General features: G+C 39.3%; 1 protein-coding gene across 2 annotated transcripts in view; it reads right to left on the bottom strand.

Moving 5' to 3' along the window:
* Positions 1–24,532, bottom strand: part of LOC132378449 (SH3 domain-binding protein 5-like) — a 74,186-nt gene that overhangs the window by 35,025 nt on the left and 14,629 nt on the right. For both annotated transcript variants that reach the window (XM_059945375.1, XM_059945374.1), the window contains exons 2-3: positions 14,450–14,512; positions 9,257–9,385 (exon numbers count right to left, since the gene is read on the bottom strand). In XM_059945375.1, the coding sequence (XP_059801358.1) occupies positions 9,257–9,385; positions 14,450–14,512 (192 nt within the window). The remainder of the gene's footprint in view (positions 1–9,256; positions 9,386–14,449; positions 14,513–24,532) is intronic.

The following is a 24,532-nucleotide window of genomic DNA, read 5'->3' as shown; positions in this document are numbered from 1 at the left end:
TCTATGAGATCAAGTCGCTTTTAGCACAGAATTTCCACATTATTTACTGCAAAAGCTGACCAAAAATATATATGCTTCTGGTAACACACACAAAGTGCTGGAGGCACTCAGCAAGTCAGGCGGCATCTATGGAGAGGAATAAACAGTCAGCATTTTGAGCCAAGTCCCTTCTTTGGGACATTTGGTGCATATTTATTAAAATTGGAATATTGTAAAATAAAAATGCTGTCAATGTACTTCTCCAGATTGCTTATTTTACTTTAAGTTTTCACAGCTCTAAAACGAATTTCAACATTTTCATGAACTAATCACAAACTCCCACTTGCTAGTTTTTCAGATGGTTGAGGGAGGTATCAAAGGTAGTCCTTTGTAGTTTTCTATCACACATTTAAAGTTAAATAGTAGATTGGCTCTCCAAAACAGAAAATAAAACTACACTAACCTATATAACAAATATTTGATATTGCTTAATATGTAGTTTTGAGTTTTGAGTTTTAACTCAGAATCCAGAAATACGGTGATAATAACCATCAAACATATATAGGAAAGAATAACAGAGAAATTTATTACAAAGATAAATAGTCTCAAATGTAACTATCTTGAGCAAAACCTGAATGTATCAGAGTTGGTGCTGCACCGTACAAATTCCATTATTTTGTATGTAGACTGTCAGGGCTAAATGAAAAGCTTTCACTGGTGCTTTTAAATTGATTACAAAATTTTGTATGCTTTAATAAAATTTTGCAGATTTCTCTCAAAAAAATGAAATATTGATCATTTATGAAAAATTTCAGAATAAAGTTGCTCCAAAACTCATAATAGATAGTTCATTGAACACCATAAACCTGCTTATTGCTGTAAAGTTATAACATGCAGATTCAGTGACACGTGAAACTGTCGACTCAACCAGAATAATCTGCAGCACAGTGAGAATGTGCTCTGACCCTCTCCTCTAAAGAACCTCATCATAAGCATCTTGTGCTAGATTTCAAATTCTCCAAAGTGTTTGGGGAGACCCACTGCTTGGAAATTCTGCCTACAATCCCCTCACTCCACTGGGGCCAGTAGCAAGCAGCTGATATTGTTGACTCTCCAGTGGCAACCTTTGAGGAAGACTGGTAACAACAGCCACAAACATCTTGATTGTTCCTTAATATCCACAGATGAATAATTGCAAGAGAAAGTTTGTGAAGCCTTTGTAATGACCTGGTTTTCTGCATTAATCACTCATAAAAAGTGGCCTGATATTCATCTAAGTCACAGTAATAGACAAACACAATCTGTCTAAACTAATGACACACAATTAATTGTACTTTTCATGTCTTTACTGAACACATTGTTTAATCATTCACAGTCCAGGCTGGAAAAAGTATGTGAACCCTAGTAATTAATAATTGGTAGAACCTCCTTTAGCAGTAATAACCTCCACTAAACATTTCCTGTAGCTGCTGATCAAACTTGAACAGCAAGGCAGAATTTTAGACCATCTCTCCATACAAAATTGTTTCAGCTCATCAATATTTCTGAGATACCTTAAATGTCCTCTTCAGGTCATGCCACATCATCTCAACTGGGCCGAGGTCTGGACTCTGACTTGGCCATTCCAAAACATGATTTTTATTTTCTTTTTAAGCCATTCTGTTGTTGATTTACTCTTGGGTTTCAGGTATTTGTCTTGTTGCATCATCCTTCTATTAAGCTTCAGGTGACCGAATGCAAATGTCATGATACAATTTTGAATTCACTGTTCCCTCAACATTTGCAAGCTGTTCAGGCCCTGAGGCAGCAAAACAGCCCTAAACCATGATGCTCCTTCCACCATGCTTCACAGTGCCCTTTTCCCTCCAAACAGATCAGCTGCCAAAAAGTTCAACTTTTGTCTCATCTGTCCATAGAACATTGACCCAGGAGTGTTGTGAAACATCCAGGTGGTCTTTAGCTGACTTGAGATGTGCAACAATGATTTTTTTTGTGGACAGCAGTGGTTTCCTCCATGGTGTCCTTCCATGAACACCTTTCTTGTTCAGTGTTTTTCTTGTAGTGGACTTCATGAACAGAGACTTCAACAAGTTCTAGAGATGTCTACAGGACTTTTGCTGTTACCCTTAGGTTCTTTTTCACCTCCATCACTGAACATTGTGCTCTTGGTGTGATCTTTGCAGGATGCCCATGCCTAGGGAGAGTAGCAACAGTACTGGATTTCCTCCATTTGTAGACAATTTCTCTTTCTGTGGACCTATGAACACTCAGGTCTTTAGAAATGCTTTTGTAGCCTTTTCCAGCTTTATGCATCTCTACAATTTTTAAGGTCCTCTAAAAGTTGTTTTGATCAAGGCATGGTGCACATAAACAGATCTTTCTTGAGAAGAGCAGGCTCTGTCAATAACCTGTACGTCTTTTTTATAGACCAGAGAACTTCTACAACCCATACCTCCCATCTTATCTCATTGACTGCAACACCTGATATGCAATAGCTTTTGTAGCAGGAATTATTTCAAAGGTTCACATGCTTTTTGGAACCTAGAATGTGATTACTTAAATGGCATACTCAGTATTGACTAGAAGTAGTACAACTGTTTGTGCGTTATTAGTTTAGATATATTGTGCTTGTCCATTATTGTGACTTAGATGAAGATCAGACCACGTTTTATGAGTAATTAAAGCCAAAACCCAGACAATTTCAAAGGGTTCACAAACTTTTTTTGCAACCGTAAGTGGAAGGATAAATGGGTTGAATAAAAAAAAGACATAATTTCACCCAGCTTATGCACTTCTGATTGAACCCAGGAGCAGTTTGCATTGTTGATGGGTTAAGCAGACTATCACATTGAGAACAATCTTCCCAAGTAGCTTGATCTTCCTAAGTAGGTTAGTGAATTCCAATTACAAACAATAACAAGTGGCACTCCAAACAAACTAGAATTGATGTTGTGTGTGTTAAGCATAGCCCAGACATATATATATATACTTTGCATTTGTTCTCAGACCCTTATCTAACATACTCGAGTTTACATATGCTTTCTTTAGAAATGTATTAATATACTAGCAGTTTGAGAGTTATTATAGACAGAGAACATGGAACTAGAACAGAATACATTGCCTCCAAGTTCAACAGTTTGTGCAGACATTTGCTCTCCTGATAAGACAGGCCTTGGAAATTCAAGACAAAAGTCCACACATTATCTAAATCTAGATCTCTGGCTCAGCTTCTCCTTGTTGAATGTTTCCAGCAGTGTGCACATTAACACAAACAGGTGCAAATTGATTGCTAGGCAGTCACGTAAATGCACGTGAACGCAAAAATGTGGAGATAAAGATGACACTCACACACGAGTGACTTACACACACCTGAGAGAGTGGGAAAGGCATTCTTTAAAAAAACTATGTATGGGCTAGGACTCCCCAAGGCCCAAATTCCTGCCAGTGGTAGGCTAGATGTTGTTTCATTTCCAACGGATTCTTTACGTAGATTTTTCCAAAGTTGATAAAGAAGCAAACACTTTCAACAATGAAGAGTTATTGAAGGAAGGACAAACAGTTTTATTCTAAAATAGAACAGTAAGCTAACTACCTCTTCCTTTCTGAAACTAGGACTCTGAACCTTAAAGCTACCATCTGTTAAAATATGGTTCAAGTATCAATTTCATTATGAATAAATATGTTATTTGGAAATGTTCCAAATTCTACAAAACAAAAGAGGAAGAAGTTATTTTCATGGATTAGTAGATGGAAGCTCTGAACATTAAACAGCCCTAAATTAAAATTCCCACATTTTGTTCTTTTAGCCACATAATTATACTACATGACTATTATTCTTAAAAAGCACATTATTTTATTGACCCACTGACTTCAAAGTTCAAAGTAAATGTATTAGCAAAATACATGTATGTCACATTATACAAACCTACGATTTGTTTTTTTGTAGATATGCTCAGTAAATCCAAGAACTATAATAGTTCAATGAAGGACTTCACCCAACAGGGTGGACAAGCAACCAGTGTGCAAATACAAAACAGAAAATAAATAAATAATCATAATTAATAAATAAGCAAAAATAACATGAGGTTGAGATTTCTTGAAAATGAGTCTATAGGTACTGGGAGCTGTTCAATGATGGGGCAGGTGAAGTTGAGTGAAGTTATCCCCACTGGTTCAAGAACCCAGTGGTTGAGGGGTAATAACCTTTCCTGAAGCAAGAAGAGAGTGAGACCTGGGTGGCAACTTAACTCCATGGTTCTCAATTATCATTGATTAATAAGCTTCACAGCATTAAAGTACTGCCTGGCAGGACAAGCATACAGAGGAAATTGTAAGTCCATAAAATAAGTTATTAAGGTTAGGTAAAATATTAAATCTTCAAAAGTTCTGATGGCGTTGGATTTTCTGAACACAGTCAAACAAAGACTGTAAGCCCTATCTCATACAAATAGCCAGTGGTATTCTCACTAAAGGGAGATTATACCGTAACTACCCAATCTTCAAAGGCTAGTTCGCTTTCCTGTTTATTCTCCATGGTGAGTTAAACTGCCAATGCCCATTATTTGAGCAACACCCTCCCTACCAAGGAGAAGATACTTCCAGCTAACAAAGTAGTTAAAACACAGTTCATTTATTTTCAGTGATACACATTTAAATCCAAACAGTATTCCTGAAATATATTTAAACTCAGAGGATGTCCATCTTTAACATTTAAAAATAGCAAATCATTTCTAAAACACAACGCTTAAAGCATTTCCAAAGCACAAAGGATTTCCAAAACATAGGTACTATTCCTGTAAACTAATCAGCATACAGTACCAACGAAGTAGACTAAACGGTCATCAGAAAAATTAAAGCCAGAGGAATGGATTCTAGTTCACCCAGTGTTTCTTTCATAGTTTCTTGATGTTCTTCACCTCATTCTGAATAAGCCCAAATTGCTCTCTCCTTTTAAGACCCTTCTTCTTCCACTTGGGTGACTTCACACGTTGATGATATTTCCTCAGATACCCTTTTTTTTAAAACACAAATGGTTTAAATGTTTTTTGGAGCCATAGTTCTCAGCTAATCCTTAAAGCTAAACTATCTGAGTGCATAAAACTCCCTGCATTAAACACATCAGTTATTTGATATGCTAAATGATATTACCCATCTCGCCTGTAAGCTTCCTTGGATCTGTTACGTCCGTAGCCCCCTCCTTTGTGAGAATCGCAAGATCACTGTTGGGTTGGATCAAGGGGCCCAGGAAATGAGAGAGAGACGTGCAGAATGCCTCGTTTCCCCGCGACATAAAGCTACGGGACATGGCCATTGTCTCTTGGAGACAAATTTGTGGATTGAGATACTACACTACGTGAACTCCCTCAGACAAAATGGGGTGGTTGAGGGAGAGATTGCATCACCCCCAACCTGATTGACATCTACGACCCTGCGAGTCAGGATAAAAGAGGGTCTGTAGGAACAGCCCCTCAGACGCACCAGAAGAAACGTTAAGCGACCACGTAACAGCAGGAAGTCATCTGAAGGAGGCCATGTGCATTCAGTTCCGTTGCTGGAATTGGTGGCTGGAACCACAGAAAACGGCTTTTAGCTAACAACGGGGAAACCCACTCCCCTGACTCAACGGATTGGCATCATAAAAGACCTGGGCAAGTTTAAACCGCCTCACTCTTAAAACCAAAAACACTGCTGCTTGAACGAACTAACAGTGACTGTTATCTTTCCATTGGACAATACACTATCCCCTAGACAACGATAGAGCTATTTCTTATTGGTTATTGTTATACCCACGCTTTAGATTTAGTATTGATGACGTATATTATCTGTATGTTTGCATTAATCTTATTTTTGTGCCCTTTATCAATAAATACTTCTAAAAATAGTACCATCAGACTTCAACGGACCTCTCTATCTTTGCTGGTAAGTGACCCAGTTACGGGGTTTTGTAACAGACTAAACAACTAAGTCAGGTTCTCTGTTTTGAAACAAGCCAGTTAAATACCCCATTGTCTTATACTGTGCTCTTGAGCAGTAATAAACCAGGTGCAGTGCACTATATTTTACTTCTCACTGACAGAGTGTCTGCTATATACAGAGCTTGTTTACAAAGCTGTTCTATATAGTGTTTTTAACTACAAACTGATTACTACTTTCCATTTACATTTTAAGAAGTGCAGATTGACTCCCACTTATGGGAAACAAGAAATATTAATAGGAAGTTTACTTACAACTGCCTAATCTTACAAGTGGCAGCTGCCATATTTAGAAATTGAGCTTAGCAAACATGAGGAAGCGGCTCACCAGCCTAGGAGGCGAATATCCATCTCAAAGTATATAGCTTACCAATCTGCCCACCAGCAAATTTCACAATTCATTCCTTGGCCTTCACAGAATTAGTGATTTCTTGGCACGTTTATGCTTTGATATCATCAGATTTTGAAATTAGCATCAAACGTTCAATAAATGCTTAATATTTTTACTCCCATGAGAAACTAGGATTGGTACAAAACTCATGCTCAAAATAAAATTCAGAATATTTCTAAATTCACAAGTTAATTTAACATATAAAATACGCATAGCAAAAGAGCCTTAATATCAATCATCATGATCTAATTGCTCTGCCCGATTATGAATCAAGATGTTACCCTGCTTCACTGCAACAAAATGAGGTGTTAAATCAGTGACAACACAAACATTTTGTGTTCATCCTAATTCTTAAATTATAAGAGAATGACTGACTGCCTTAATCAAAAATTGAGAGCAACGATCTATAAGTTAAAATAGGATTCTGTGACTTTTTTTTAAATCCGCATTCTACATTTATTACCCAGAGAAAACAATAAAATTAACTTTTTAATGCTAAAACATGATCCAGTTTCTTTTATTTATGAATGTAGTTTCAATTCAATGGAATTTTGTAGATCAGCACTCTGCAGGTCAATACCTAAGTGCACATGACTGTGATCATTAACTAAGCATTCCACGTTTACATCAAATATCAGCTGATCCCTATAACATGGCAACAGGGATTAGGACATAACACTAAAAAGAAGACAGCCTGGACTCGGTCGGTAGGTGGTCCTTTCTTCTGTCTTAACAATTTGACAGCTCTATCGTACAGTTTTTGGTGATGACAGAATGTTCCTAAGCAATTCTGGAACACTTCACCCCATGCCAAAGGGATTTTGCACATTTAGCAGCTGAATAGCCTTTGAAAGACCACTGTGGGAATTCTGAAACACCCGACAAATTCCATGGCTCATCTCTTTAGGAAACCAAATTCAAAGTTCACATTATCTCCATGATGGTAGTAGTGAGAAGGAAGCTCGTCCTGGGGTGGTGGGAGTCCCTGATGATGGATGCTGCTTTCCTGCAACAGCGCTTCATATAGAGGTGCTCAATGGTGAGGAGAGTTTTACTCGTGATGGACTGGGCCATAGCCACTATTTTTTGTGGGATTTTCCATTCAAGGGCACTGGTGTTTCCATACCAGGCTGTGATACAGCTGACAATATATTCTCCACCACACATCTATAGAAGTTTGTCAAAGCTTTAGATGTCATACCAAGTCTTCACCAACTCATAAGAAAGTAAAGGCACTGTCATGCTTTCTTCATAAATGCACTTACATGTTTTACCCAGGACAGGGCCCTCCAAAGTAATAACACCAACAAACTTAAAGCTGCCGACCCTTTCCACCTCTCATCCTCTGATGAGGACTGGCTCATGGACCTCTGGTTTCCTCCTCCTAAAGTTAATAATCAGCTCTTTGGTCTTGTTGACGTTGAGCAAGAGGTTGCTGCTATGGCACCACTGAGCCCGGTTTTCAGTCTCCCTCCTGTATGCTGAATCATCACCATCTTTGATTTAGCCCATGGTGTCATCAGAAAACTTAAATATAGATTTGGAGCTGCGTTTAGCCACACAGTCATACTTGTACAGTGAGTAGAGCAGGGGGCTATGCACAGCATTGTGATGCACCTGTGCTGATGGAGATCGTGGAGGAGATGTTATTGCCAATCCGAAATGACAGAGGTCTGCAAGTAAGGAAATCAAGGATCCAAAAGCACAAGGAGGAATTGAGGCCAAGGTCTTGGAGCTTATTGATTCATTTTGAGGGGATGATAGTGCTGACTGCAGAGCTGTAGTCAATAAAGAACATCTTAATATATTCATTTTTGCTGTCCTAATGTTCCGGAGTTGAATGAAGAGCCAGTGAGATGGTACCTGCTGTGGACCTGTTGCTCCAGTAGGTAAATTTGAGCAGATCTAAGTCACTTGTCAGCAGGAGTTGATATGCTTCATCACCAACCTCTCAAAGTACTTCATCATTGTGAATATAAATGCAACTGAATAATAGTCATTGAGGCAGGTTACAAGGCTCTTCATGGCCATCGGTATAATTGAAGCAGGTGGGTACTTCGAAATGCTGGAACAAGATCCCAGTGAACACCCCAGCCCGTTGATCAGCACAGGTCTTTAGTACTTGGCCAGGTAGCCGACTGGGCTGGATGCTTTCTGTGGGCTCACCCTGCTGAAGGTTGCTCGCTCGTCAGGCTCAAAGACTGAAATCATACGATATTGTAATAGTTCCTCCATGTTTTGGCAGTCAAAGTGAGCACAGAAGGCCCACCTGGAAGCGAAGCCCTGCTGTCGCCTATGTTGCTTGATTTAACTTTGTAAGAGGTGACAGTATTCAAGAGGAACACCAGCAGAAGGTCACTCACCAAACCAATACCGGTATAATCACAAAAATGCACTGAGACTCCATCTCGTGTTGTCGGCAAAGTTCGGGACTCGTACCACAACATTTGCACCTTGCCATTAATTAAACCAGCAAGCAAAAATGAACTCTCTAACAATCTTAAGAAATCTAAGACTCAAAGAACACTAGGTATAAATGGCACAAGCAAAACTCTTATTCAGGAAGAGTTTGCAATTAATAGCAAACTAACCTTTGTTGAACAATTTGCATGGTGTCCTTTGCATGTTTTACAGCCAATTAACAGTTAATATTGTAATGTAGCTAGCAAGTTATTTCAAGTTATCAATGCAATACACAGTATCTGTTTAATTTATGTACATGGGAGGATAAATAGTTGTCAAGTCATCCTTGAGAACTCATGAGATAGGACCATAGATTTAGTCCTTATGTTACATGGCATAAGTGAATTCTTCACTTAAACATGGCAGATTTATTGTTCTTTTCACTGTTCAACAAAACCTGAAGAAATATCTATCCGGAGTTAGAAGCAGAATGCTCATTTTGTTTCTTTACCTGCCGTGTGACTCGTCGGGCCTCCCAGTAAGGCTTAGAATCATCCACTGCTTTTCCTACCTTCTTTCCCACTTCATCAAGCTTAATAGTGGCTTCGACCAAAACAGTCCGAAACTTTTGACGAGCCTCCTGCAAGACAACAGCGGAAGTGATCAAGGCTCAAAAAGCATTCACCTGAAAATATCTTCAGAGTTTTCAAAGGAATTCACAAAGGAAACAATGTCTCTCAATACAAGACATGTAAAAGGCAGCAGTCCATTTCCCTATAAATTAGAAGGGCTCAGTTGAATTTTCTATTGTACCCAATGAACAGTAACATCAAACACATTTTTTAGTCCAGCAATTTCTACCCATCACCACTGCATCCACAATCTCATACTTAGGGCAACCATTGTGTGAAGACCAAATAAAGAGAAGGGGAATGGGATTAATGGGATTTCACCCTAGGAAACGACATTGACCCAATAGGAATACAGTTGCCTTCTGTGCCGTTATCATTAGAAATACTGATTGAATACTCTTGTGTTTCTCTTGCTTGAAATCAATACGGCCTTTAAATTGGCAAGTATATGTTCAATTGCCCAAAATAATTGATTTGTTCAATGGGGCTTTATATTGTCTTTTCATAATTGACTCCTACTGTAATGTCAAACTGTTATCTGCCTGATACAGGGAATTGCTTGTAAATGAGTGTCACATTGTGTGTGTTGGGAATTGTATTTCTGCCTGACATCGCACTAACACTACAAAAGTGTAGTCAGTACAAGAACTGCCTTGTGTAAAACAATGGAATTTAAACATTTTTTACAATAAATTATTAATATCAAGGTGCTGATAAGTCACCAAAATCCTAGCTGATTTACACTGCTGTTCTCATTAGTGCTGCAGAGAATTTCACCTCTCAACTAAGTTTTTACTTCTGAGAAGAGCGAGAAGATGGGAAGATTACAAGAGAACAGGGTGAATAAGAATGCATTTTTAGCATGCCATTCATGAGGTTCGACTGTCAAAACATGATTTACAACCAGGAAAATGCTTTGAAGTGCAGTCATTGCTGGAAGCTAGAAAACAAGATCACAAACAGAAGTGAAATAATGGCCCAGAAAATATGTATCACTGATGGTGGGTACAGTAATTGGAGAAACACTGGGAGATTTGCCTGCTTCTCTCTAAAGTAGTGCAATATTGGAAGTGGGTAAGTCATTGATTTAATACCAGAGCAACAAATTCAGGTGTTCCATCCATTAATGAGAGAAAAACCAGGGTAAGAGAAAAGAAAGGTTTTTAGAGGGCACCAGGAGATTAGTATCCACAGAACTGCCTTGGTCAAAGGCTCATGAGCTGGAAGTTCAGAAGTACTTTAATAAGTAAATCATATGAATATTTTTTGGTAAATTAAAACAGAAGTAAATAGCAACACACAAAATACTGGAGGAACACAACAGGTCAGGCAACACCTGTGAAGGTTCAAGACCCTTCATCCAGACAGATATAAGTCGAACTGTGAGGGCATTATGACAGAATAATTAAAGACAGCTGGATTTGAATTTGCCATAAAGGCAGCCAATGGTGTTAGGTCAGGTAGCAATACCAAAGTTCTATGAATATGTGGTTGTCACTTTATCTGGAAGGAAGAACTAACGGAATAATGGTGTATAATGAAGTCAGAGGTGAATAAGAAGTCCCTTGGTGCAAAAGGAGGAAAATAGTGAGAGTAACTTTTTTGCAAAGGGTGAGCACATCATCTAGAAAGACCAGAGGGGGAAAAATCAGGCATAATTAAGAGAAGCAAAGTGCAAAAAGCGAAATACATGATGCTGGAGGGATCATTAAGGACCGCATAACACAAAAGGTGAAAGCCTTGCTCATCCATGAAATGGCATTGTCTACTCCGTTTTGGTGAAGATGATTGAAGCATAAATGATCAGCAGTTCCCTGTTCTGCTCGTTTACACCCGAGAGTTCAGAATCGACTTTAATTAATGGTTGAGAGACTGGGGTTCATTTCATACAAATTTCTCTTGGCATTTTACAACCTCAAATCCTGGAGGGGGACTTGCAACAATGAATGAGGCCCTTGATTTCTAAGCCTAGATTATTATCATTTTTTAATCTTGCATCATGCATCTTGCTCATAAAGATTTCTAGAATGAAGATAATGCAGTCTATTGTAGTCCTGTTCCTCACTGGTAATTTGGATTAATGGCAACCATGATTGCACATGACTAAGATGTGCAGAATTTTTAATGTTAAATGTATAACACTTGTAACTATCTTCTGAAGCAAATTTCTTCAGTATCTTTTATAATGAATCTTCAAAGTTTCATGTCTAATTAGGTTCGCAGTTTCCATGACATTATCTGACTAAAGGCCTTCCCAAAATACCTCTTCCAAATTGAGAACTGCTTGTTTTTGAGTTCCTTCATTTACAAAGACAAAAAAAAAATATTCTACTAAAACAAAGATAACCTCTAGTATTTTTGCTTTAGAGTCAAAATTTTGAAGGTTTAAGGACAAACTCCAAGGCAGAGTACAAAGTAAATGGCAGGATACTTGGTAGTGTGGAGGAGCAGAGGGATCTGGGGGTACATGTCCACAGATCCCTGAAAGTTGCCTTACAGGTAGATAGGGTAGTTAAGAAAGCTTATGGGGTGTTAGCTTTCATAAGTCAAGGGATAGAGTTTAAGAGATGATGCAGCTCTATAAAACTCTGGTTAGGCCACACTTGGAGTACTGTGTCCAGTTCTCACTATAGGAAGGATGTGGAAGCATTGGAAAGGGGCACAGAGGAGATTTACCAGGATGCTGTTTGGTTTAGAAAGTATGCATTATGATCAGAGATTAAGGGAGCTAAGGCTTTACTCTTTGGAGAGAAGGATGAGAGGAGACATGATAGAGGTGTCCAAGATATTAAGAGGAATAGATAGAGTGGAGAGCCAGCACCTCTTCCCCAGGGCACCACTGCTCAATACAAGAGGATATCGCTTTAAGGTAAGGGGAGGGAAGTTCAAGGGGGGTATTAGAGGAAGGTTTTTTACTCAGAGAGTGGTCGGTGCATGGAATGCACTGCCTAAGTCAATGGTGGAGGCAGATACACTAGTGAAATTTAAGAGACTACTAGACAGGTAAATGGAGGAATTTAAGGTAGGGGGTTATATGGGAGGCAGGGTTTAAGGGTCAGCACTACATTGTGGGCCAAAGGATCTGTACTGTGCTGTAATATTCCATGTTCTATGTCCTACCCCAGAAGCCTGCGCACACTGATTTTTCAGAGATGATGGTGCAGTGTCCTATCAGACATGGGGCCCTGCAATCCTGCTTAAATTTGATGAAGATTGCATTCACAGTACTGTGATACAGCATCTGGGTTTTTCACACTTAGTCCCCACAGAGTAAGAATCTGATTGAAACTTACTTAAACTTGGAAAGAACATGAACATTGACAGTATGGAAAGATGGTTGTTTAAGGCTGTAGGATACAGGTCAGTTAGAAAGTTGAGCATAGAACTGGCAGATGTAACTGAATCCCAACTAGTGTGAGGTGAATAGGACTTTGGGAAGTTAAATAAAGATAGACACTTAAATAAATGGTAAGCTTGACTTCACAGTCAGGTGTTATTATCTAAGAGTTGGGACACAAAAACTGGTTAGGCCAAACTTGGAGTATTGTATGCAGTTCTGGTCAACACTTTGTAAGAAACTATCTGGAACACGAAGGCAGAGGAAATGGTGGAATCAGATACAATGATTTCATTAGATATGCATTTAGATACTTGAACAGGCAAGGTACAAAAGCACATGATCCTAATGCACGCAAATGGGATTAGTGTAAATGGTCAAAAAATATGCTCATGGTTCCAGTGGATTTAAGGACCAACTTCTGTGCTGTATCTTTGAATCTTTGGAGACACAAGAGAATGTAGACGTTGCAATCTGGAGCAAAGAGAAAACAAACTGCTGGAGGAACTCAGCAGGTCTCAACCCAAACGTTGACTGTCCTTCTGCCTCCACAGATGTTGTCTAACCGGCTGAGTTCCTCCAGCAATTTCATTTTTGCTCTTTGGCTCAATGAGCAGAAAGACATAAAGATATAGTGAAAGATCTACAGTCTAAATTCTTTGGCAGTCGACAGTTTTCAAAGTACTACTATATTCAGATCACCTACATAGATCATCAATGGCGATATATGTTGTACATAACGCTCCATTTTACTATTACACGGTTATTTATTTCGCCAAATACATGAGATTGGAAGCACACAAAAACTTATGATCCAATTTGGCAAAAATCCAGATTGCTGGAGGATCAGATTTCAAGTCATTTTCCACAATGGATGTTCCTACTGGACCGTGGATAGTCCACCATATTCCATGGCACATTGAGTGTTAACTCCTACCAGAATTGTTAGTGTTGCTCAACAATCTTAACTTCAGCAAGTACTGGTTCCTCTCCAGTGGCAATGGTGCTGCTTCACATTTGACTGTTGGTTCTCTTAGTACACACTGGGGCTTTTCCAGGTGCTCCCACTTCTTCCCATATCCCAAAGACATGCTGGTTATTTAACTGACTAGTTCCATGTAGGTTAACACCATAGAAGAAACATAAATTAACGGGTATGTATAGGAGAGAACAAGTTTCCAGTGTAAATAGAATGAGACAGATTGGATTGTTTCTGTAAAACTCAGCCTGGGTCCAATAGGCTGCATGGCCTCCCTCTGTAATGTAATACGAACAAGTCATGTGTTGCTTGATGAAACAAGAACTCAGTGTATAATATATTATAGAGTTAGAAATGAGAGATCTACAATTGATATCCCTTTAATAGTACGATCAACAGGACTACAATACAGAATGCAGTGTGTGGAGCAGGGTTACGTTTAACTTATCTTATCCCTTCAGAGTCATGAATCATAACTACAGCAATGCCATTAACTAATCCTCCCTTAGGTACTGAGGATTTATAAACAGCAGAAAAACAGCTCTCAAAGAAACAGTCAATTATGCAATGAACTGAAGGCTAGAATATTCAAGCAGGAAAAATGTGCACGACTGAATGTGATCTCATACTGTATGTCTGCAAAAATAGCAGCAGTCAAGGGTTACATGGGCCATATTTTATGCAGTGCAAACTATTCTCAAATATACTGCATAAATTCTCAGACATAATCCTTCAATATTTTCATAAAAACCTTACCTCTAGCTCAGTTTCCTGACGATTAATAGCCTCTGTTGATTGGTTCAGCTTTTCGAGTTCCCCCTAGAACACAATTAGGGAAATTGTTTAAAGCTCAGAGTAGGCAAAATCAAAGAATTAAACATTTAACATCAGATACTTTAACTCTTCTTAAAAACTTGAACCAGTTATTGATAATGCTGTCATTGAGAGAGTCCTCTCTCTGAAATACAAAATGTAAAGACTCAGAGCAAATGTTCAGTCTATAGCAGCACCGAAACATAATTCTTGTGTTCCACTTTAATAGTTCAAGATGTACAAGTGTTTTTTCCGTCTATCATGCATATTACTGCAAGTGTGATGTGCTGAATCACAATTCAATTCTGTCAGTTTTATATAACTCACTAGTCATTTTGGATTTAACTTCTAAAAGCCTCTTTGATAATTTGGAAAAATTAATGAATAAACATTATACAAAAATAGTTAGATGACCAGATCACTCTCCATCTAATATTAGAATATTGCAAAGCAAGGAGTGAAGGGAAGTAAATGGGCCTGAAAATTAGATTTCTAAGTGGTGTAAAACTGCTGTGTGACAAATCATCAGACATGTCACACCAAGCTCACACAGCAAGGTACTGGCCCAGTTTCCAATCTCAGCTGGACTGGAAACGGAAAAAGTTACAGAGCTGGTTAACCATCACTATGTCATTGTAACCCCACCCAGTCCACCTAGAACTAATTAAAAGTTTTATCCACATGTCAAAATTTTTTACTTTAAATCAAGAAGTGACCAATTACATTATCACACACCACTTCCCTCTTCATAAACCTCAGTCGAAAGAAATAACCATATCCTTAACAAGACTTTGTATCTTACCAGGAAGTTTTGTTGCTGCGGTTCACTGGCCTAATATTAATCATTGCTATGTACAATGACTAATATTATGATTTATACAATATTAGTCACTATATGAATTATAACACTACACAGAAACAAAGTTAGAAAAGTGATTACCGCAGTGAATTGTTGATTCATCATTCTTTAACCTCATTTGTAAATGAAAGTCCACACCCAAACAGATATTCTATAACAGAAGATTCTATAAGCAAGTGTTATTTAAAAAGAATTATGCCATTAACAATATACAGGCTTCAATACTGCAGCCTATTTGACTAAAACATCTTTCGCTTAAAAATGAAATTAATTAATAACCTGAATAGTAAATGTAAATGTAGCTAAGTGAGAATCCAAAGTTTATAAAAATTTAATTGTTAGATAACATTTAAATTAAGGAGGATACAATTTTGGAATGCTATGTGTTTCTAATTCAATAGGAAACTGACAGAACTGTGAAGCAACATGCAGTAAATGGTAAAATACAGAATCCTGAGGGACTTGTAGTCCATAAAAAAGCCCATCACTTGAGAAGGCATCAGAAGTTGGCAGCAAAAGTCAGCTTATTACTCTGAAAGCAAAATCAAGCAAGTAGTGCATGCAAATGCACGGAACAAAAGTACAGAACTAATACATTCTAATCGTTCAGCAAATGGTTCTCCTAAACTGCTAAGCATTCACTTTAAGTGCACAGATTTCAAGCAGCCTGACGTAGTTTACAAACAATAGAAATGTTGAAGGAGGATCTAGTTTTTCCAAATAGAAATGTTATTCATCAACAAGGAAAATAAATAAAATCTATATGATACCACAAGTCTTTGAAGCACCAGAATTTCACATCCAACTAAAGTGTTTTAAAAACATTGAAGAAGCAGAATGTATATATCATGACATAGGTGTTTCATTTTCTTACAGACATTTACAGGTAAATAAAGCAATACAACATAATTTATGAAAAACTATACATTGCATAAACAAAGACTGACAAACAACCAAGGTGCAAAGGGCAAATATGTGGTGCAAAAATGTATATAAATAGATACTAAAAATATGAGTTGTAGAGTCCTTGTGGGATCAGTTCAGATTTGAAGTGATCCAAGTGATTCAAGACCCTGATGGTTGTGGGATCCACAGCAGATGCCATCTCACTGGCTCTTCACCCAACCCTGGAACACCTAGACTGCAAGATGCAAACATCAGGATGTTCTTTATCGATTACAGCTGAGCATTTAATACCTCATCCCCTCGAGGCTAATCAATAAGCTCCAAGACCTTGGTCTCACTACCTCCTAGTGCAATTGGATCCTGGATTTCCTCACTTGTAGACTCCAGTTCGTATTGAAAACAACATCTCCTCTACAATCTCCATCAGTACAGGTGAACCACAGGGCTGTGTGCCTATTCCACTGCTCTATTCATCTTACACATATGACTGCGTGGCTGGGTACAGCACCAATACCATATTCAAGTTTGCTGATAACACCACCGTTGTGGGCCAAATCAAAGTGGTTTTAAGTCAGCAAACGGGGGAAATTGAAAATTTGGCTGAGGGGTATCATAACAACAACTTCTCACTCAGTGTCAGCAAGACCATGGACCTGACTGTAGACTTCAGGAGAGGGAAATCAGAGGTCCATGAGCCAGCCCTTATCAGAGGGTCAGAGGTGTAGAGGGTTAGCAACTTTAAATTCCTGGGTGCTGCTATTTCAGAGAACCTGTCCCGGACCCAGCACACAAGTGAAATTGTGAAAAAAAGTTTGAACAGCACCTCTACTTCCTTAGGAGTCTGTGGAAATTCAGCATGACATCTAAAACTTTGAGAGACTTCTATAGGTGTGTAGTGGCTTGGAGTCATGGCCTGGCATGGAAAACAGCAATGCCTTTGAATGGAAAATCCTACAAAAGGTAATGGATTCAGCTCAGTGCATCTCAGGTAAAGCCCTCCCAACCATTGAGCACATCTTTATGAAACACTGTCACAGGGAAGAAACGTCCGTTATCAGAGATCCTCACCACACAAGCCATGCCCTTTTCTCACTGCTGCCATCAGGTAACAGGTACAAGACCTGCACCAGTAGGTTCAAGTGAACTTAGCGCCCCACAATCATCACACTCCGGAACAAAAGGTGATAATTTCACTCACTTGCCCATCATTTGAGATGTTCCTACAACCAATGATCTCACTTTAAGGACTCTTATCTTGTCGTTGCATGTTCTCGTTATTTATTGCTCTTGATTTATACTTATATTTGCACAGTTTGTTGTCTTCTGCACGCTGGCTGATCTTTCATTGATCTTGTTATAGATACTATTCTATACATTTGCTGAGACTGCCTGCAGGAAAATGAATCTCGGGTTGTATATGGTGACATATATGTACTTTGATAATAAAATTTACTTTGAACTTTGAATAACTGTTCCTGAACTGGATGATGTGGGACCTAAGATAGTAGTAGTGAGAAGAGAGCATGGCCTGGATGGTGGAGCTCCTTGTTGATGGATGCTGCTTTCATGTGGCAATGCTCTTTGTAACTGTGCTTCATGGTCAGGGGTGTTTTGCCTGTGATAGATAGGGTTATATCCATCACTTTTTGTAGATGTTTCAATTCCTCAATGTCAATTTGTAGATTGTTCAAGAAAGGGAGTAAAGAAAACCCAGGAAATTATAGGCCAGTGAGTCTGACTTCAGTGGCAGGCAAGTTGTTGGAGAAGATCCTGAGAGGCAGGGTTTAGGAACATTTGGAGAGATATAATCTGATTAGGGATAGTCAGTACGGCTTTGTCAAGGGCAGATCATGCTCATAAGGATGTAACAAAACACATTGATGAAGGTAGAGCATTGGAAGTAGTGTTTATGGATTTCAATAAGGCATTTGATAAGGTTCCCCATGCAAGGCTCCTTCAGAAAGTAAGGAAGCATGGGATCTAAGGAGACCTTGCTTTGTGGATCCATAATTGACTTGTCCACAGTAGGCAAAGAGTGGTTGTAAATGGTTCGTATTCTGCATGAATGTCGGTGACTAGCGATGTTCCGCAGGGATTTGTTCTGGGACCCCTCCTCGATGATTTTTGTAAATGACCTGGATGAAGAGGTAGAGGGTTGGTTAGTAAGTTTGCTGATGACACAAAGTGGCAGATTGTTGTGAATAGTCTAGAGGGTTGTCAGAGGTTACAGCGGTGGATGTAGAACTGGGCTAAGAAGTGGCAGATGGACTTCAACCCAGATAAGTGTGAAGTGGTTCATTTTGGTAAGTCAAATTTGAAGACAGATTATAACACTAATGGTAAGACTCTTGGCAGTATGGACGATCTGAGAGATCTTGGGGTCCTTGTCCATAGGACACTCAAAGCTGCTGAGCAGGTTGACAGTGTTAAGGTGTATGTTGGCATTCATCAACCATGGAATTGAGTTCAAAAGCTGTGAGGTAATGTTACAGCTATATAGGACCTAGTCAGACCCCACTTGGAGAACTGTACTCAGTTCTGGTCACCTCACTACCACCTCACTAAGATATGGATAATATAGAGAGAGTGCAGAGGAGATGTACAAGAATGTTGCCTGGATTGGAGGACATAATATATGAGAATAGGTTGAGTGATGGGAGTATGAGAGGTGACCTGATAGAGCTGTCTAAGATGATGAGGGCCATTGATTGTGAGGATAGCCAGAGGCTGTTTTCCCCCGGGCTGAACAGGCTAACACAAGGGGGCTTAACTTTAAGGTGCTTGGAAATAGGTACCGTGGGGATCCATGTTAGGGGTAAGTTTTTCCACGCAGAGAGTGGTGGGTGCGTGGAATGCACTGCCGGCGGCAGTGGTGGAAGCGAATACAATAGGGTCTTTTAAGAGCCTCTTAGATTGATGTATGGAGCTTAGAAAAATAGAGGGCTATGTGCTAAGGCAACTCTAAGCAATTTCTAGCGTAGGTTACATGGTTGGCACAACATTGCGGGCTAAAGGGCCTGTAATGTGCTGCAGATTTCTATGTTCTATGACCTGGGCATTGCTATTTGCAAACTAGGCCATTTTGTAGCCAGTTAGGATACTCTCCAATGTCCATGCATAGAAGTTCATCCAAGCAACCTTCTAAGAAAGTTGAGGTGCTGTTCTGCCTTATTTGCGATGGCACTTCTTGCTTATCCCAAGACAGATCCTCTGATATGTTAATGAATTTAAAGCCTTCGCCTCCGATCTCCTAATGAGGACTGGCTATGGACCTTCAGGTTCTTCCTCATGTAGTCAGTAATCAGTTCTTTATTTTTGCTGATGTTGAGTGAGACTTTGGTGTGGATCCATTCAATCTGATTTCCATTCTCCCTCCTATATGCCGATTTGTCACCACCTTGGGTTCGAGTCAAGATCCTACATCTGGAGACTTTATCCTCGGCCCAAAAGTTCATCTATTAATCCTCCTCCAAAGATGCTGCCTCACTTGCTGACTTCCTCCACCACTTTGCATGTGTTGCTTTGTGGATCATAAAGGTCCCACAAACTTCAATGAACTTATGACCAAGTAATTTGATTTTGTGCAACATTTGTGGATTGTTATTGGCTAAGGCACTAAGAGAACTCTGCAAATTTTTAGAATGTTGACATCTGAAAGAGGACAAACAACGCAAGGGCTTGCACAATGCTGAAATTTGAGATTAGATCATGTACACAATATTAAAGTTCCAAAACTTTCGTGAGTGACACTAAACCTCATGATGCCAAAGTCAAGGTTCAGTCCCAGATATGGTGCTGGTCTTGTGGTCTTTGCTGTGCCTTTTTACTGTTCCATTATTTGTATTACTGATACCAGTTATTAACTCAGAATGGAGACTACTGAGATAAAGAGGTGTTTGATCGAGCTCCATGGTGTTCTGTCATCAAATGACAATCAAACTTATGTGAAGCTGCAACCACAGTGCATGGTTGGCTGGCAAAGTGGAATCTAGTTGGACTCTCACATCCAGCAGAGGGAAGCAATAGCCATCCCACATTTTCTAGTTGAGTTCTGGCCGCCTGTCAAGCATTATGGAATGATAATGAAATCCTGCAATTAAACTTGGCAAGAATTCCATATTCTTTATGGTTCCATGTTCACAAGAAATAAAGAAACCCCCCACATAAGCCGTGGGGCCCATGTGTTTGCTGTAAGCGCTTGCAGAGCTTAATAGATCCTGGAATGGATTCAAACTCAGGCACAATCTGTTGTGCCTCAGAGGCTTGATGAAGGAAATTACAAGTTCTCTCTGCAGAACTGTGTGCATTGTAAGGATGTGAACATCCAACAAGTTCTGAGCCAACAAATTTCTAAAGAACAGACTTTGCATGCATTGCAACCGACACACCCAAAATGCCGGAGGAACTCAGCAGGCCAGGCAACGTCTATGGAAAAAAAGAACAGTCGACGTTTTGGGCAGAGACCCTTCGGCAGGACTGGAGAGAAAGAAAAAATGAGGAGTCAAGAGTAAGAAGGTGGGAGGAAGGGAGGAAGAAACACACAGTGACAGGTGAAAATGGAGGAAGAGGGGTGCTGGGAAGTTGATTGGTTAAAGAGGTACCTGGAATTGGATAGGAAAGGACAGAAGGGCATGGAAGAAAGAAATGCGGGGAGAGTACCAGAGGGAGGTGATGGGCAGGTAAGGAGATAAGGTGAGAGAGGGAAATGGGAATGGGGAATGGTGAAGGTGGGGGGTGGGGCATTTACTGGGAGTTTGAGAAATCACTGTTTATGCCAACAGGTTGGTAGCTACCCAGAGGGAATATAAGGTGTTGCTCCTCCAACCTGAGAGCAGCCTCATCACAACAGTAGAGGCGGCCACGGACTAACATGTCAGAATGGGAATGGGAAGTGAAATTAAAATGGGTGGCCACTGGGAGATCTCCCTTTTTCTGGCGGATGGAGCGCAGGGGCTCGGCAAAGCGGTCTTGTGTGTATTATGTCCTTCCTTGCAATATTGTGGAATTTGACAAGGAAGTTAGTTACACTGCAGATGGCAGGGAGAGAACAACAGGGACTGTCAGATGCATCAGGTTAGGCGTGAAGATTATAGCGGGGGTGAAGAATTAAGGTAGGGATATGTTGTCAAATAAGGGTAGATGTTCTAGGATTTGATCGAGGATAGGATGCTGAGCCAAGGGAATTAATCAGAGGCAGGATCATGGAACGAGAAATGAGAGATCAGGCAAAGTGGGTGAAGAGATAGGTATCAACAGCAGTTTGAAAGGGGGTAAAAGCGGATGCTAAGAAAATTAGTTAATGTATGCCCTCACTAAAGAACAATAAATGCTATGAACTCCTTGACAGCTGACTAGGTAATTTAAACCCCATAATCAACACTGAATGAGCTTCAACACTCCAGATAAGGCTGTTTGAGCTGTGAGGGGCCAAGGCACTCATGGGTTTCACATGCAGATGGAATAATTCACATGCACAATTAAATATGGCAACTGCTCTGTCCAAGGAACTGAACAACTAAGTACTTCGGGGAAACCATCCTCCCTTTCCTGGACTCTGTCTACACTTCTCACTGCAGCCAACAGAATCTACAGCAGACACACAGAGGACATGGAAGCACATTACCCATGCCCCATATACACCAGGAAGATTTTGATTAAATTCGGTGCTGTACCCTGCAAAAAAAATCAATAAATATTGAGCTGTGTTAGAGAAATTCTAGACCAAAAAGTTTCAAAGATGATTCAGAAAAAAGGACAGAAAAGGTTCAACAAATCATTGTGTGATAATAATGAAACCTCGTGTATGTTAAAGTCGCAGTTTCTGGCACGTAAAGTGAGATCATAAGGCCAGATCACAGGGGAAGTCTTCAGCAGATGAAGTTAGGGATCAGGGGAGCAGGCACTCTGGGAAGTCATTAGGAAGAGTGGGGCAATGTACCCAGTAGCAGAGTCATCCAATTAAGTGCAAGTGTTGGCCCTTAAGAACCGGGGTTCCCAACCTGGGGTCCACGGACCCCTTGCTTAATAGTATTGGTCCATGGCATAAAAATGGTTGAGCACCCCTGCTTTAGAACTTTGTTGATGAGGATGAGTGGAGGTGAGTAAGTGCCTGCTCACTAGACTCCTCCTAACAAACACACAAAAAAAAACTCCTTTTGTGAATTTGACAACTTCCACGTCCTTTGCGCATCCAGATTTTCCAAACTCTTGGAAAATTAGAATTGATATTAGATTAGAATACTGATATTAGAATTAAATTATTTTCAGTATTTTAGGAGCAGAGATTCATTTGAATTACGATCATTTATGTGTCAGTCAGGAGCACAGTCTTCTTATTCCACCACTTTGCCCTGCAGTCTGGTACATCGGCTTCTAGCAACTGACTAGCACCAGGACTGTTCCCCATCTTCTGCATCGAATTTTTGGGTGGAGTGCAAAGCTGTAGCTGTAGGTAGAAGGATTTCAGCTTCAGGATTTGACCACCGCCTTTTGTGGATTTGTAAACACAGTATTTCATATTAACTGGCTCAAAATAAAAATGAAAACAAATTCTGGAATGTTAATACTTATCAGATGTGCAGCTGCACCAGTTCATGAGATCCATTTCTCACCACAACTTCCTAATGCATCCAACACTGAATTACCAAAGAAACAAGAAGCAAACAGAGTTCATGTGTCTCTTCTGATTGTTCCTTCATCCCTTGCACTGTAGAAAATTGTACCCTCCGTCAGACTCATGTAAGCAGAGCTATTCTATTTAATTCTGTTTAAATTATGCAACCAGTTTATTCAATAGCTCTATATTTTCATTCGAAGTTCCAGCCAAGATAATTAAATAAACTAGTAAAATATTTAATCCAATTACTCCACTGCAAAAATAAAGAGATCAGTGAATAACTAAAGCATATAATTTTCTTTCAGAATGGTGCATTATTTTCTTATAGGTTGTTTAGTCAATGTAGAACATAGCAAGACTTCTCCAAGGTTAAAACACTCAAGTCGCTGATGCCCTCAAAAGAACACTTTGCAAAATGTTTTCATTTCACAAATATGGGTTGTGCTTTTGCTGTAGAACATATTCTATGAACAACGACAAGGGAACCTTGCATTCAAAGCCTACAACATGACCTCCATGGACCATGCAGTAATCTATCATTGGCAGTCTGTAAGTGGGACATAACATAACAGACAAAAATGTATTAAACTGCTGAAGCAGTATGAGGTAAAAAAATCAATGATCAGCTGGTTTAAAAATAATTTGAAAATAAGGACTGGACACAGTGGAATTGGAATTAAAATTTAAACATACACCAACAAATGCATGGTAGCAAAGTCTTCTCACGGATATATAGAGACTGGGATTATGTTCTGTAATTTACTCATAATGTAACATTCCCCATTTTAGGCCATCAGACGTTTAAAGATTAAAACACATTGGTTGACTATGTTCTTTCACTTCTCAGATTGCTATTTTTGGCAAAACTCAGAGAGAGAAACATCAGGTGATAATTAATTATTAGCCATAGCATCTGTGCCTTCTGTTCATTAGGCTAGCTCTATAAGTCTAAAATATAAAGGCCAATTTGCTTACAATTAACTTTGGCTCCAATATCTTGAAATTATTTTGTTTTATGTCTTGCTTCCATTTACTTTCACTGTTGTCACAGCCTCTGAACATCACAAATGATAATACTTTTCAATGGTAGCAAATATTACGGTGGGAAAAGACAACCACCAGTTTGGTCAAGTGAAGTAAATAGCAAAGACATAAATGACTGGAGGGTCTGGTTCTGTGAAGCTTATTCGGGCATGAGTACTGGTCAGGACATTGGTTAGAATTCTCCTGCTTATACCACAGAACCTTCTCCAATCAACTGAGGAAATCATTGGGTCTTTGTTTAACATCTCATCCAAAATATGGCAGTACTCCGTCAGTGCTCACTGAAATGACAGTCTAAATATTGGATTCATGTTTCTGGAGTGGAGTGTGATGACTAAGAGTCTACAGGGAACAGATGGATCACGAACAGTTCAATACACAGCTTTAAGATACAACTCTACAGAACACTTACTGAGATATTAAAAATGCATATTCAAGACTACAAAAACCATATATGTAAGGAATTACGAAGAATAGAGAAAAAAACAAAAAATATATCATTTTATAAATTACTAAAAAACTATTTTTAAAAACACAGGAGCTAACCTTAGTAGTGATAACAATGGACAAGTGAATTGGTATATGTATGTTATTTTATTGT

This window comes from Hypanus sabinus, chromosome 20 (assembly GCF_030144855.1).
Source record: "Hypanus sabinus isolate sHypSab1 chromosome 20, sHypSab1.hap1, whole genome shotgun sequence".
Lineage (NCBI taxonomy): Eukaryota > Metazoa > Chordata > Chondrichthyes > Myliobatiformes > Dasyatidae > Hypanus > Hypanus sabinus.
This window is presented reverse-complemented; position numbering and strand designations above follow the sequence as displayed.